Genomic DNA, 16,900 nt, shown 5'->3' on the forward strand with positions numbered 1-16,900 from the left:
CCACTTTCTGTATGCTTCCTTCTTCTGGTTGAGTTTTGCCAGGAGCTCCTTGCTCATCCATGCAGGTCTCCTACCTCCTTTGCTTGACTTCCGACTCATAGGGATGCACCGCTCTTGAGCCTGGAGGAGGTGATGTTTGAATATTAACCAGCTCTCTTGAACGCCCCTTCCTTCTAAGGCCCTAACCCATGGGATTCCTCCAAGTAGGTCCCTGAAGAGGCCAAAGTTTGCTCTCCTCAAGTCCAGGGTTGCGATCCTACTCAGTGCCCTGCCTCCTCCTCGCAGGATCCTGAACTCCGCCATCTCATGGTCACTGCAGCCAAGGCTGCCCCGACCTTCACATCTTCCACCAGTCCTTCTTTGTTTGTTAGTACGAGGTCCAGCAGCACACCTCTCCTTGTTGGCTCCTCCACCACCTGTGTCAAGAAGTTGTCACCAATGCTCTGCAGGAACCTCCAGGACTGTTTGTGCCTAGCTGTGTTGTCTTTCCAGCAGATATCAGGGTGGTTGAAGTCTCCCATGAGAACCAGGGCCTGGGATCATGAGGCTACTTCCAGCTGTCTGTAGAAGGCCTCATCGACTTCCTCTTCCTGATCAGGTGGCCTGTAGTAAACACCCACCACAGTGTCACCCATGCTAGCCTGCCCTTTGATCCTTACCCATAAGCTCTCGACTCGCTCTTCATCCACCCCTAGGCACAGCTCAATACATTCCAGTTGCTCTCTCACATAAAGAGCAACTCCACCACCTCGCTTTCCTGGCCTGTCTTTCCTAAAAAGCACGTAGCCATCCATGACAGCACTCCAGTCATGTGAGCTATCCCACCATGTCTCTGTAATGGCAATGAGATCATGGCCCTGCGACCGCACACACGTCTCTAGTTCTTCCTGTTTGTTCCCCATGCTGCGTGCATTGGTGTACAGGCATTTCAGGGAGGTGATCGAGCATGCAGGTTTCCCAGGAGGGATACAAGAGGATCCTCCACAGCCACATCCCATGCACACTTCCCTGGCTGAATTCACCTGCTGGAGGCATCCCAACTTGAGCGGTGTTTTGCCAACTACCCTGGCACTATAACTGTCCCCTTCCCCCATCTTTCCTAGTTTAAAGCCCTCCTTACCAGCTTGGCCAACCTGTTGGCAAAGACACGCGTGCCCTGCCTTGTGAGGTGGATCCCATCTCTCCCCAGAAGTTGTCGATCTTCAAACAGGGTCCCATGGTCATAGAAACCAAAACCCTGCTGCCAACACCAGCAGCGCAGCCAGTTGTTAACTTGGAAAGTCTGTCTCCTCCTCCTCTCATCCATCCCCCTCACTGGCAGGATTGAGGAGAAGATGACCTGGGCTCCCAGACCCTTGACCACCATCCCCAGAGCTCTGAAATCCTGCTTGATGGTCTCCAGTTTGCCCTTGGTGTCATTAGTGCCCACATGGAAGAGCAGCATTGGGTAACAGTCCGAAGCGTGGACAAGCCTTGGCAGTCTTTCCATGACATCTCTCACACAAGCCCCCGGCAGGCCACAAACCTCTCTAGACATGAGGTCAGGTTGGCAGATAGATGCCTCCGTCCCCTGCAGCAGGGAGTCCCCCACAACAATCACCCGCCGCTTCTTCCGGGCATTCCGGCAGGGCACAGGGTCTGTTGTCCCAGGTACTTCCCTTGCAGCCATGCCCATCTCCTCCTCATCCTGGAGGGCACTAAACCTGTTCTTCAGCTGCAAGTCTTCGGGAGGAGTAAGAGCCTTCCTCCTCCTATGAGGAGTGGCCAGTTTCCAGCCTTCTTCTACAGTGTTATGATGTACCATTTCACACGGCACAGAGCCCTCTGGCAACTCCACTGCTGTGGGGGGTTGGGACTCCCGAAGCTGCACAGTCTCCGAGAATACCCTGTCTATCTCTTGCTCTGCTTCTCGGATGCTGCGCAGCCTACTGACCTCCTCCCGTAACTCCCTTACCTGCCGACACAAGTCGTCAACAGCAGCACACCTCCTGCAGGAGAGCTGGCTGCCAGCCCAGGCCTCCCGGAGAGGCCCCAAGCACTCCCTGCAGCCTGAGACCTGTGGGGCTGCATCTACTGTCAGAGGGTCGGTCTGGGTCCCAGTCTCTGACACAGCAACTCCAACAGCCACTGGGGAACACACTCTGCGGCGTGTCATGACCATACTTGGGGAAGCGTACGCCACAGGGAACAGAAACGAAGGTCCCTTCGTGCACCCTTCTGCGCAAACTGCTGCCTCTGTTAGCTGCCTCTGGGAGCTGCGCTCTAGGCCTGGCTCTTATATAGGCCTCTCCCTAGCACTGGCTAAGAGGGTGCTTGACCCGCCCTAATCAAGGGCCACCGGGATCAAAGGCCCCGACTCCCTCTGGTCGGGGCAACCAAGAGAGCTCGTTAGCAGCAGCCACTCCTAGCTAGAGCTTTTCCCAGGAGCTTTTCCCAGGAAAAGTCAAGGCCTCCTGCAGTTGTCCTTGCCTAGCTTCCCCTTTCCTGTTCACAGCAATCACCTTCTAGGTCCTCGGGGGTTCTCACAAAGCCCACAACTTCCAACAAGATCCTCAAGTTCTAGTCAGAGCCCAAACACTGCTGCGCAAACTGCTGCGTCTGTTTGCTGCCTCTGTTAGCTGCGCTCTCAGTAAGGTTAGGAGAAGATGAATGAGCTCCTCTGTGAGCTGGCTGAGTCTCCCCAATGTAACTATAGTGGCGTCAGTACAGTTCTTGTTAATTTATATTGGTTTGCCATCACAAACACACCCCGTGAAGTGCCTGGGCTCTGTCCAGGCAACTTCTGGTAAAGTTTCACTGGCAGGACAAAAGCTAAAGATGGTATTAGGGATCGTTCCTTTCCCCAGCACGATGCCCAGTTGTCCCTGTCTCTGAGTGTAGAGAAACAACAGGGATCTCCAATTTTTTTCTCTGCAGCCATCACAGCCCTCTAGCAGCCAGGGCATGGCAGGAGTGGAGGCAGAGTGAACATGCTCTCATTCCTCAGGAGCTTTCTCTAGTCTGGGGTTCAGAAAGGGAATGTCAGAAGCCCTTAACCCATAAGGGTTAGCACACATGAAGAAAGCTCCCATGTGTGCTAAACCGTTCTGTAACCCAACCTGCCAGTCTTATGGAGGCTTCTCACTGCAGCAGCCTGAACAGCCAAGGTATCTCTGCAGAGACTGGAATGAGCTGCATTGTGTCTCTGGTTCTGAGTTTGGCATTCTCCAGGTTTAAAACAGCAGATACTACTTCTGTTCAGCTGAGAGAGAGAGAATTCCTTCACAGTGATATGTCATCTACAGTTAGACTGTGATGTGCTGCTTTGATAGTCTTAATATCTGATTCCAGCCAGACTTTCCTCACTGTTAATGCAACATTAAGTTTGTGTTGCTCCAATTCTAGGATGAAACTCTGAATTCATGTTACAGTAGAGATAATGATAAAATGCACAGCCATCGTGCTCTGAACATGAATATCAGGACAGCTGAACTTCAGTCAAATTAATCCCAAAAGGGAAAAAAATTGTACCGAAGAAAGAGTTTAGTTTGCCAGTATAGCTGTAACTGAACATAGGACTTCTGCCAGCAAAGCTGTGAGTCAAGGATCACAGCTCTTCAAACCCCAACCAACAGAGTCATGTGGGAAAAGTCTGTGGAATAGCCTTTGCACTCAGTAAATACTGAATTTCAAAATGAAAAAAGAAAGAAGGTGACCTTGAAAGGGATGTATTTGCCAATGTAATAGCCTCAACTGGAGTTAAGAAGGAAATTTTGTTATGGGTTACTCTACAAATACTTGAATTTGCTCATGTTTCTTTATCTCAGCAAAGGAGAAAAGGATCTTTGCTTTCTTCTTCAGGGGCCCTTTTGGTGGTACAGTCAAATTCTTATTAAAATGTGCTATGTGTGTCTGAAAAGAAATGTAGTGACCTGGAAAAGTTTGCAAGGGATGAGAGAAAAGATAGAAGGGTTGGGACACTTGCTAGCATTCTGTAATGTACAACCCAAATTGTACCCAGTGGCACAGAAAGATGGTTTTCAGGAGGAAGGCAGAGGTACTGATGCAATTTTATTAAATCCATAGTCATTTATGGTGTTTCTTTATGAAAGTAAGTTAAATCCCAGAGTAGTGCAGTGGGAATGGTATTTGTTTGTTGCTGCAGAGAACAGTGAAATGGTAGTAAAAATGGCAAGCCGTTCAGGGTGTTAGAGCAGAGAAGCATCAAAGGGAAAGTCAAAGCTTTGGATTCACAGGTATGGAACTGAAATAGGAGGGAAGGAGGAAGAACAGGAAACACAGACAGCCCTAAAGTGGAATGACTTTGATAAGGAACAATATGAAGAGCTCTAGTGGTGAATTTCCATCCAGCAAAGCTGACTATAGGTATGGGAAGACTTTAAGCTGAACACTGATGAGAAGAGACAGAAAATATAGGAGAACTAATACAATCTAACCACATAATCTCCAGAGGCATTCACTGGGAGGAAAAATACTTTGTCAGGGTTTCCTGAAAATAGTTAAGTGGTCCATAGCTTACCCCTCTCCCCTCCCATCTCTACATTACTGGTAGCCACAAGCCAGCTTACAGACTCCCTTACATATACATGTTCCTTCTCTTTGGCATTGTAATATCCACTTCACCAGCGTATTCTGAGGTGGGGAAGAATTAACCTTCTATACAGTGCAGTGAACATGGAAAACACTGTACTATGTAAGACTGAAGACCGGGCAGAATAAAATGCCGTGTTATGGCAGGATATTACATAAGTGACAATGAACACCACATAAATAAAATTACATCTCTGTATACCAGTTGGACATACACAAGGGAGGAAATATGAGAATCAGCTATTACAACAAAAGCTGTAGTAAAGATGAGGATAAATTGAGCAGGTATAGGTGAAAAAAAAATGTCAAAACTAAAAAAGCAGCCCAAACATGCAGGATTTTCTGCACGGTATTTGATGCAGTGGATACTTCTTGAAGGAATATTTTCTTATTTTGAAAGCACTGAGAGATGGAGCTACCAGAAGGTGAACCTTATATTAGCCAGTTAAAGAAAATGGGGTTGTAGTCAAGTGAAAATGAGAACTAATGATTCTCATGTTAGTGAATTTGTTATTAGTCACTGCCCACAGATCACCCAATTTTCCTCAGACAAAAGCTTGTGTAAAGCACAATGAGAGTTTGCCTTTCCAAGGGCTCCAGGATCAAGGTTTTAGGACATTACTTCTTCATGAAGCAAGTTTAATTAATATGAGTGACCTAAGAAAGAAAAGCTCACTGAAAGATGTGAGATAGGACAAAAGTCCAAAAAAACTGAGGGAGTAAGGGGGCGGCACACTCCAGAATGATACAGAAACACAAACCAAAAATATCTAATAATCTCTCAGAAAGTTGCTGAAAAGAACTTGGAAAAAAAAGGGGGAGGGGGGAAATGAAATGTAGGGATAGATGCAGTAGAGGCTGCAAAACCAAGTAATTTTCCTATGGTAAATTTACCACTGAACATGCTGTTCTAACAATAGTATTGTGGGTTCATGGTAAATTTACCACAGGAAGACTACATTTTTGTTGACCTCAGCTTGAAGCTATCAATCTCAGAATAAGGGCAGTGTAAGCATTTCAAGAGAATTTTGTGTGCAACTTAAAAAAGCCAATATGAGTATAAAGATAAGAAGGCATCCCTAAGAAGAGAGAGCTGGAAAGCCACATGGCAGTCGGTCAGAGGTCTCTGTCAGCAGAAGGTTCAAAATATTAGAAAGTATCCTTTGATTATTTAGAAAAAGTTATTAACAACTCACTGGAACTATTAGAACAGAACAGAAATTTAACAGCCATCTTTGATGCAATTACTGCTTCCTCAGATAAGAAATTACTGGATATAATGCATTTGAATGTGAATGAATCAGCAGTGCCATGTAAAGAAAGATCTCCCACTGGGGATGAACAAGAAGGGGTAAGACAATCAAAATCAGCTGGGGACTTATGTCATACATCATTTATTCACTATCAGCAACATGGAGGACAGTTCAAATAACCTTCGGAGGTGGACATCTCATGGACAGTCCAACCAGGGATTTATCCTGAGAATGGTTTTATTTGTTCCATAATGAGGTAATGAAATACAGAACACATGTATATAACCCACAGCTAAAAACAAATTAGAGGGGTACCCAGCACTTGAGAAGATGAAATTCAGCATGATCTTGATAAATTGTAGGAATGAACTGAAGTTAATAAAACAGCACTCAGAAAAGAACAGTGAAAAGTGTTACATGAAGGAATGAAAGTTGTCTGCACAAAACGAATAGTAGACTTAGTGGATTACAAATTTTGTTTAAATTATGTAGGAGTTTAAATTATGGTTCTGATGCAAAGCAAACATCAAAACACCATTCTGGGATGTATTAACAGAAGTGTGATACATGTGGGATACAGGAAGTAGTTATTTCATTTTCAATGGCAGGAGGGAAGCCTCAGTTGGATAATTAAGTCCAGTTTGGGGTGCCATGGTTGAAGCAGGATGTAGACATACTGGAAAGAGGCCAAAGGCGAGCACCAAGTATGATAACTGGGTTGAAAAACTCGACCTATGAAGAGAGGTTGAAATGGTTTGTTTAGTCTAGAAAATGGAAGATTTGTGGGAGACAGAACAGTCTGTAAATATCTAAAATGCCAGTAAGAACAGTGGAAAAGTTCTTATGCAAATGGTAGGAGTTGTGCAAGACTATTGAGGGACTGAAACTTTAGGTGCAGGACACAAAATTTGGACTTAAAAGGATAATATAAAATCAGAGGTATAGTAGTGTCATTAGAATATGAGTATTTATAGGCATATACTGTTTGGGACAGATGAAAATAAAAGACATGGTAGCATCATGTGTGTATCTTGCAATAGGTTGTTCTTATCCATAAGTTATCTCATGTTAATAATTTTTTTGCAATAAAACTGACTTGGATGAGGATGGTAATATATGTTTTATTGTGGTAGCACTAGAAGTATACAATAGACTTCTAGATTTAGTTAGCCCTGAATGTGACTACAGATTTCTCTGATGTTAGCTACAAAAACACATAACAAAGAATAATGTCAGTATGGAGGAATTAAACTTTTGACGGAGAGACTGGAGAAAAAGAACTGCTATTATTCCTAGGGCCCAGATACTCCAAACATGAAGAGCAACATCTTTTTCATCAGATATTCAGACAACTAAGAAGAATTGATAACAATGTTAACATGGTTACTGAGAACATTACAGAATGCTCTGTCATAGAAAATAAGTTTGGATGGCATGATCATGAGCAGACTCTAAACTGAATAGGGGAGTAAACAAAGTACATATGAAACAAAAGTTCTTGATTTCAAAGGGACAAATTTTGATAAATTAAGGGAATTCATTACTGAAATCAACTGAACTGAGAGCTTGCGTTTGGAAAGAGTCTGGAATGTCTTCAATCAATGCTGCTAAAATTAGCAGGAATCTGCATCCCGAGAAGGAAAAAAATGCGTAGAAGAGGTTTGAGATATACCTAGATGAATAACCATCTTTAAAAGATATATTTGGAATAAGTAGACACCTTACAGAATAATAGGAAAAAGTACTGAGAAGCAAAGGAGGTTGTATCTCAGAGATCAAGAAGCGTAGTAATTAATGTTGAACAGAGGCTGGAAGGAAATTACCTTCAGGGATAAGGCTTGAAATCAATCTTGCTTAATATTTTCATAACAACTTGATATAAAATACAGGTGTTTTCTGATGAAATCTGCCAATGACAATAAACTGGGTGGCATTAAGAGAAGAGGATGGGGATATGACACAGGAAAGTTTGGATCAAGTTGAAAACTGGAGTAACATGAACGGGTCAAAATTGAATAGCATAAAATGCTTAACTCATTCACTTGAGTACTAATAACAAAAGTTCCTCCTAGAAACTAGAAACTCTACATTTGGAAATGACTACAGAAGAGAAGTACCTCGTGTAATGGGTTATCCAAAATGACTAGGAGCTTCTAATGGGACACAGCTGTGAATAAGGCAAACACTGTTGTGTGACATACCATAAGAAGTATTTCTAAAAGGAATATGGAAGAGTTAGTGTCAATGTACAAAGGCCTGGCAAAAATGTATCTGTATCAGTAGGTACAATTTTAATCATCCCTCTCCAAGGATACACACATAAAACATGAAAGGAAAAGGGTTAGTGGCTTGATCAGAGAAATAGCATATTTTACAAGGAAAACTGAAAAGACTTTGTTTATTTAATGCAGCAAGAGAACAGCTCAGAAGGGATATGATGGCTGTCTATAAATACACCTGAGGAATAAATACCATCTAGAGGAAAGAATTATTTAAGTTAAATAATAATGCTGGCACAGAAACAAAGGATATAAATCAGCCATTAGTAATGAATAGAAATTAGAGATACTAATCATTAAAGCAAACAAGTTCTTGAACTGCTTTCCATTGGGAGTAATAGGGAAAAAAAACCCTAGCCTTTAATGGACACAATATGTTTATGAAAGGGATGATATGACATAGCTGCAAGTGACTGCGGGGATTGAATCTGATGACCTAGAAAGACCTTTCAGGCTTATATTTTTATATTGTTATATGAATAAGAATATCTAGAATCATGTTTCTTTTTTTCTCTATTTCCACCAAGATAGGATATAAAATATTCAGCTTTATTTGCAGGTTAGAGAACAACATAGACCTTCTATTAAGACACTGAAGCGCTGGAGCAAACTGGATAAAAAAGTTTTTAAGAACCACTAAAGCAAATATTTGACATGGCTTTTCTAGGTACACTTGGACAGACTCACAGGAGTGGGTTGGTCTTTTGAGTTCTCTTCCAACCCTACATTTCAATGAGAAAATATAGGGTCGTATCTTTCTGGACTCTGGCTTAGCAAAACAGAAAAAAGAAAAAAAAAAAAGCTATTTCTGAGAAGGTTGTTTTTGGAGATATTTATTATTTCTCCAATGTTCAGAGTGCTCTAGGAAAATCATAAAGCAGGCCCCATTCCCAGCAGGAGACAGGAAGCCTTTGGCTTTCATTCCTGGGGAGTCTGGTATAGACAGAACAAAATACCATTATTGTGTTTAGTCTTTTCTAGCAGACAGAATGCAGTTTGATGTGAGCTCCATTGTAAAATGCTCTTCTATGAACTTCTTCTCAGAGTGGCAACAGGATTCTGTGCTCCATCATTCTGGACCACTACCTGGGCCCATCGATAATAAACTATGATGATGAGAATGGCAAAACATGTATGCACATTGCTGCTGCTGCAGGTTACAGTGATATTATCAGTGAGCTGGCTAAAGTCCCGGAGTGCAACCTGCAGGCCCTTGATGTGGATGACAGGTAACCATGGAAACTCACTGCAATTGCTGCTTCCTTTCTATTAACCTGAGACTAGGTCTGTTTATTCTATAATCGTGTTTCCTGTTACATAAGCTGTGACCTAGCTAATGAACTGCACTCACAGAGGACTGTGCTTGCTCAGCAACCCTGCAAAGCAGCCCATCTCACTTGTATCATGTCTAGTATAATAACTGACTAGTAAGAATGTTATTTAACTTTGTGTTCCTGGTAGGAAATGATAAGATTATATGGGAAAGGACCTCATCACCGCTTGACTTAACTTCGTTCTATCAAAAAAAGATCATTCTTTTCAAAACAATAGAACAGGATCCTGCAACTTGAGGCTGGGGTCCTGCCGCCATTTGCATTCAACAAATGGTAAAATTCCCTTGTTGTATTTAAGATGTTAACACGGTATTTCTAAAGGCCTGGAGAACCTTCATCTTCCATTCTCACAGGGCACTTGATGCCTTCCAGGATGAAATCCCTGCATCATAAGTGCAGAAGAGTCGTCTTTCCTCTTTTACATCCCATACCTGTCTCCCTTGGAATTTTGCTCCTAAGTTTATTTAATGGAAGTAGAATGAACTGACTGTTGCAGCTCTGATGTTTTCATCAAAATTCTGTGTTGTGTATCCTGCTCAGTGGAGCAAAAGCCAAGGTTTCCTTGGCTTGGATCTTCAGGTAATTAAAATAATAGCATTCTTTATAGAAAAGTCCAATGAAATGGAACAGAAATAAAATCAACAGGGTTCTGGAGAAGTCTAAACATCAGTAAAAAGTAGTAGAGAAGGCTCTGTTTTTATGGAAAGAAAGAGGAAGGGAGAAGTTCAACTACACTTTAGAATTCAGTAAAGAAGACCTGACCTTCTATTACGTATTCTCAGATATTTCCATAGAGGGTATTGTACTTGAGGAAGGAAAAAGATAAGCTGTTCACTACAAATACACTGTAGATTTTCATTCAGTTATGTTTCCAACTGCAGCTATCTGAAATCACTGAGATTACAAGGAACAGGCAGAGAGAAGTCAACTTTATTCTTTACTCTTGTAGTTTTTCTTATGGTGTTTTCTGTGCTTTACAGATTTTTCATGTTGAAAAAAAAATTATAAGCAGTGATTTAAGAGCAAAGTATTACAGTTTTGAAGCTGGACATAGTTTCCAAAGACTGTGCCCATCAAGGAACATGGAAACTGGCAAAGGAGCAATGACAGCCTAGTAGATGTGTCCACTCCTCATTTATGGGGGTGGAGGGGAGAGGCTTCTTCTTCTATTACCTTCATGGAGAGCCCTGAGACAACAGTTGCTAACTGGGTTTGGTGTAAGCATGAGCAGGACTTGTTCTTATGCAGTGGAAACTAAAAAGTTTTTTTTCAAGTTCTGCTCTGAAAACATCAGGCACACCTCCCATCCTGCAACTCCCGCAGCGGAAGAGATGCTATTACAGAGCACATGTAGGCAGTCTTCAGCCCCACACCTGTCTTTACTACAGCTAAATAGATGCACACAGATAGATGTCACTCTCTGGTCTTACTCCCCAGTGGTTCCCAATAGTGGAAACTACTGGGAGCTACCTAAGTGTGGAACAAGTGGCTGCAGAATTCCTTAAAATGGATGTTGCGAATGCTGGATAAGTAGCATAGGAGCACACTGTATGGTGTCACTAATATTTCCAATAGTAAAATTATTAATCTATGTTAATGACATTCCACCTTTTCCCTAGGACACCTTTGCATTGGGCTGCAGCAGCAGGGAAAGCTGACTGTGTGCAGACACTGCTAGAGCTGGGAATAGACAGCAGCCCTCGGGACATCAATGAAAACACTCCTCTGACATATGCAATGTACTGTGGGCACACAGCATGCATCAAGCTGCTGTCTCAAGAGAACAGGTAAATCAAAAGTTCACATCTTGCTCACACGTTGGCACTGACTTGAAAAGAAAGGTACTGCTTTTTACATGCTACTGAAGGGTTTGAGCCCTGAGTGATGGCTCCTCAATTCTTATGCAATGCTCAGATCAAAGTTTCTACTAAAATAGCCATGTTAGAATTAATCATCTACTGAAAGACTCATCACTGCGGTTACAGAGCTAATCTGCCAGTCAGTGAAGGGTTCTGAACCAAGAAGATGTGGTTATAGCTGCTGCTCTGTCACTTTTGTGCACAAAATCTATCTTAGAGGACAATTTCAGACCTCAGATATACGCTCTCCACTTTTTTGAAGTCCCTGTACTCTAGCTGTGGTTCATGTGATCACACAGAGGGTTTGAGCAAAGACAAGAGAAGTTTTGCCAGCTAGCTAATAAAATAAATGATCAGACCTAGAGTTCTCATGCTGTGATCCTCAGGGTAAAGATTTGGGGGTATTTTCCTGCTCATCTTTAGTTCTCTACCTTGACTACCACCTCTTTTTTCAAGTCTTTTCTGTTAAAAAATATAATTTTTTACCACTGCTTAATACTTTCTTCTCTCTTTGTATTTCTGAATTCTCAGCAGCCCCCACTTAATTCATTTCCATTCTCCAGTTTTGGTAAATGAGCATGCACTTACAAAGACTTTATTATCACATTTCCTTGTGCTTCCCCCTCCTTTCCAGTCAGCAGTCAGTATTATTTCCTGTGTTACAAATGATGAGACATGGCCAACATTACCTTTCCTCCTCTTCCTCCTGCTGCTGCACTTTGTCTGTCTGAATAGGTCTGAGATGTTGATTATTAATCAAAGATTTCATCTAAAACCTGCTGCAGCAACACGGCTTTAGGTAATTATCTTGATCAGTCTTCTGAAATTCTGCCAGACCTGTTCAGCACATGGATTAGTGACCTCCAAGAGAAATCTTTAGGGTACTGTAGAAGAAAAAAAAGACAAGAGGAGAGCAGAGGAGAGGAGAGGAGAGGAGAAGAGAGGAAAAGGAAAAGCCAAGGAAAAGGAGAAGGCAAGATCTTTTCTGAGCTGAACAGTGCCTCTGTCACAGTATTAGCAATGCCTGCGTTGCTGGAAATACCATTTTCCAAATATGACACAATACAAAGACCACTTGGTTTTAAAGATCCCAGTGTGCTCTTCTTGTTATTATTGGCTCCTGCCTCACCATTAGAAATAATGATTCTGCAGCTGGAAGATGCTGAAGCCAGAAAAGACTTTTTTTTTTTTTTTTTCCTGATAGCTGCACTGAGCCTGCACTGTAAGATGAGTTAAAGGCAATGGACCCCATAAGAAGAAAAAGTGAAGTCAGATGTTACCATTTTCACATTTTTGTTAATTATAAATTTAGAGTTCTCACTTTCTACCTGTTTGAATCACCCCTGCAAATGTATCAGAATAGAATATACCCCATATCATGGGCTAAAGCAGGCAATATTTATTTCATTATTTGGTAAATAATGACATCACATTTTGATTTGTACTTCCAATAGATCTGAGCCAGTTTATCAGTTTCCCCCTCAGAACAACAGACTCCTAAAGAAAGAAGGAAGATTCAGTATGCTGAATCACATCTTCTCCTGCAAAAAGAAGAAAGAGGATCAGAAAACTAATCAGAAAGACAAAAACAGAGACCGATATCCTGGAGAGGAGACCTCAGAAGTAGATGACATCATCACCACTTTTGATTGCATTATGGACACAAACTGCAAAGACATTCCAGATGCGTGTATGACCACTGCTGACTTTAAAAGAAGGAGCACAGACACAAAAAAGTACCTCATATCTGAAAAGAAGCAACTAGAGTGTAATGGACTTCTGCCCATTAGAACACAGAGTCTCCCCCCAATCACTATGGGCAATTCTTTCCTAACTGCTTCCCAGAGCACAGCTTCAAGTTTCTCCTCCACCAGCACCAGCACCCACCATTTTGCACACAGGTCTCAAAAGAGCAGGAGCGAACACAATTTGCTAGACCACCGAAGCAGCTGCCAAACTTTGTTGAATGACCCCTGGAGCACAAATTCTAACCAAATGCTCTCCTACAAAGTCTGTACTAGAACTCCTTCAGACAAACTGATAAATGCCTTAAGCTCTGACAGATCCCACCATTTGTTTTTATGCCCTCCTCGCCTTCCCTCACTTCCCAGTTCTCCATCAGGTAATTTCTTTCTTCTCAGTCTCCCATATCTTATAATCTCTTCTGATGTTGCAAGCTGGGTAAGGAAAAAGGTAAGTCTGAGCCATGATATTTCTATTTTTTAAATATCCTTTTCAGTATCTTCTCCCCGTATGTAGTATGAATCTCACATAATGTATAACAGGACATCGGCTGACAGCTGAAGCAAGGAGCTTAGGTGTGGGAAATAGGAGACTTGAGCAGATCTGATCATGCCTAGCAGCAAAAATGCAGGTAGTTAAAAAACATTTCCATACCTGAGGAAGGTAAGTACCTCCAGATCACATCCATGCTTTGTGAAGTAGAAGTGAATGCCTACTGCCATGCCTGCTGCCTTGTGTCTGCATTTAATACTGGAACTAGATGTGCAAGGGAATAGTACTGCACTTAAACCTGTAGCTACGCTCAGAATGGTTTCTGGATCCAAACAAGTAAGTCCACATGTGCTGTGCTAGATGGCTCCACACCATGCCCCTTTCCTCTTATAGACATGTTCTGACTCCAGGCTGTAGTGTAACCCCCTTCCCTCTCCCAAGTGGGAAGCTCTTTGGTTTAATGTGCTGTATTTTCTCCAAGGCTGAATTCAGGTTGCTAAATTTACAGAGTAAATACTTTTATGTTGTGATTTGGAAACTGCATTGGAACAATAATGAAGCTGAGCATCAGAATTCTGAAGCAAACTTTGCGCCAGGATTTGGCCGGATTTGGGATCTAGTACTGTGTTTTACTCTCATCCATGTCTAAATGAATCTGGCTGGCTGGTCTGTATGCAGAAATTTACTTCAACATACCAGTGTCTCCAACTTCATCTCCACTGGGATTAGTCACATGCTGAAAATTAAACACATGCTAGCATGCCTTCAAACCACTCTAATATCCAAATGAAAATGAAGCAAGCAAAAGCAATCCCCCAAGCCACCAGTACACCATTACTAAGGGTAAACATTATGCAATAAGTTAATCTACTCTCACCCCAACAGATTAGCCATTATCCTCCAGTGGAAAGAAGAGTGAATAAGAAACCCTTTCCAACAGTAACCATCTGTTAGGTCAGATCACTATCTGAGCTCTGCATGCTAGTGCTAACTGTACTGTCCTCTAAGTAATGAGACCTACCAAATAGCAGATCTTTGTTCACATCTCTAAAAATGAGAGTAGAGAAGGCAATTTCAGAATGACAGGTGATTTTACATTGTGCAAATAAAGACTGAAAACAATTTTTCAGGGTAAAAAAAGAGCTCTTCAAAAAGTTCCACTTCCTGAATATCAGGCCAAGTTCCTCAAAGCTTGATAGACCTGGTTTATAGGTGTCACTACTTTTTTACTGTGCTCTCTTCAGCCATTCACCCAGCCACATGAACCCCAAATTGCAGATGGCTACCGAGGATTGCTCCAGCCCAAATGTTTCTGCACTGAATTCTGTGAGGCGAGGCTCACATTTGGAAGATGAGAAAAACCGCAGGGCTTCTTTGCACCAAAATATAATAGGACTGAGTGAGGCTGAGATGCTTCGGATCATTCTTGTGGACAGTAGGAGGAGGAATGAACTAAAACTGGATGAACCAAACTGGAGGATGACTATGGGAGAACATTTCTCAGTGGAATTACCTGCTAGGCTATGAATGCATTTGATGGGGAAGGACCTACTGCATTATTTAAAATGAGATTACAGATTTTTCTTAAGGATCTAGAATACTATATGGTTAAATCCTCATTTGTTCTGGATGGAAGGACAGGTGGTTTTCTTTCTAAGAGCCTCCTAAGACAAAAAGCCCCATCCAAGCAAATGAATCAGGATAGGTCCTGTGCATCCACTTGGTGCTCCATAGTCTGCACTGAAGCTCAGTACAGGTATAAAAATCTTTATGCATGGATGAGAACAAAATCATATAAATTATGGGAAATCTAATTGTCACAATGGGAGCTGTCTTTGTACAAAGGAAGAATAAGTCCTTTTATCTCTGACAATTTATTATCTACTTCAGAGGGAAAAAAGTTTGAGTCCGCTGAAAGCTCAGCTCTCTGTGTACCACCTCCCTCTAACAAAACTTTCCAAAAACAAAAAGCTTCCCGTAGCTGACATAAAGGGCTTCCAGTGAAGTGAGTAAAATAAAAGTATGTAAACAGGCAGAGAGTGTCTGACAGGAATACATTGCACAACCCAGATATTGTCTTACAATTTTCACGATAAAAAGAGCTGCTTATGCCTCTTCACGCCTCTGTGTGTGGTTTAAATCTGTCTGCCCCTGTAATTAAAGCTACCTGCCTTGCTGTGGATTAAAACTGCATTAGTGTGTGAATTTCAAGGGCTGCTGGGTCTCCAGGACATGGAATTGCTGTGCCTGCAGGACTTAGAGGGATCAGAAGCAAAGGAAGCCTGGCTCTGTCCCAGCCAGCAGCACTGGGCAGGCAGATCTCTTTCAGAATGACTTTTCCTTCTTGCTCTTTTTCTGCAGGAGGCCTACCTGAGGGGAAAAAAACCAAAATCTGGTCTTTGATGCACACTGAAGTGTTAATACTCTATTTCTCAAGTCATGACTGTGGTGGCTAAATGTAATTTTCTAATCACTGAATATCCAGGACAGGATTGTGGGTATCAGTAATCTAGGGGAAGTCAATTTACAAGTTATTTTCTCAGCTGACACAGAGTTTTAATTGTCTAATATGACCATGTCTTTTATTAAAGTCAGAGCTATTTTTTGTGCTTACTGCTACTAAGACAGCTGGCATAAAGACGGGGATTTTTAGAGGGTTTTTTTGTTCTGCTTTCTGTGCTCCTGGAAATGAAAGATGAGTCACTTTACTAGCTGAGACCTGACACTGATTCAAAGGGGAGGGATTGCTGTGGGTAGCAGCGACCCTTCTACTGTCATGTCGCTGGTGTATTTCAGAATAACTACTTTGTTTTGCCCTCTGCTGGGGAGAACAAGGGCCAACTGTACCAAAAACTGCTGCCAATATTGCAGGAGGAATCCTTGCCAGCCACAGTGCTGAGCTGGCATCCACGGTCTGAAGCATTTTGCTTTTATGAACTTTGCAATCATCTCTTTTTGTACAATGCACTATCATACACGTTCCACAGGGAAAAGGGTGTAAATGGAGAAATTCTAAGTGACATGAGTAAAAGGAGACCTGTGTGGAATGGCAAGCCGCTCTTATCACCCGCTAACCAACCGGAGCCCCTCTTTATCACCCATTCATCTTTTAGATTGCTAACCTGCCAGGTCGAAGGCAATACTTTATTATAGGTTTGTAGAACAGCCCAATACTTTCTAATTGCTTCAACAAGTAATGTAAAAAAATAGTCTATTATTACTTTTATCTTGGCATGAGCAGTATGGTATAGCCAAAAAGGAAAGACTTCCTGGCCAGGAAAGAGAATGGAGCAAAGCTGATCAATGTGGCTGTTTCTTTCTCAAAGTGAAGGGCTGATTTACAGGGCCAC

At 42.2% G+C, this 16,900-nt stretch overlaps 1 protein-coding gene across 1 annotated transcript in view; it reads left to right on the forward strand.

Moving 5' to 3' along the window:
* The window catches only part of ANKRD55 (ankyrin repeat domain 55), a 54,912-nt gene that overhangs the window by 27,890 nt on the left and 10,122 nt on the right, over positions 1–16,900 (forward strand). The window contains exons 7-9 of the mRNA XM_067315912.1: positions 9,167–9,351; positions 11,076–11,243; positions 12,770–13,437. Coding sequence (XP_067172013.1) covers positions 9,167–9,351; positions 11,076–11,243; positions 12,770–13,437 — 1,021 coding nt within the window. The remainder of the gene's footprint in view (positions 1–9,166; positions 9,352–11,075; positions 11,244–12,769; positions 13,438–16,900) is intronic.

Source organism: Apteryx mantelli, chromosome Z (assembly GCF_036417845.1).
Source record: "Apteryx mantelli isolate bAptMan1 chromosome Z, bAptMan1.hap1, whole genome shotgun sequence".
In the NCBI taxonomy this organism is placed as follows: Eukaryota; Metazoa; Chordata; class Aves; order Apterygiformes; family Apterygidae; genus Apteryx; species Apteryx mantelli.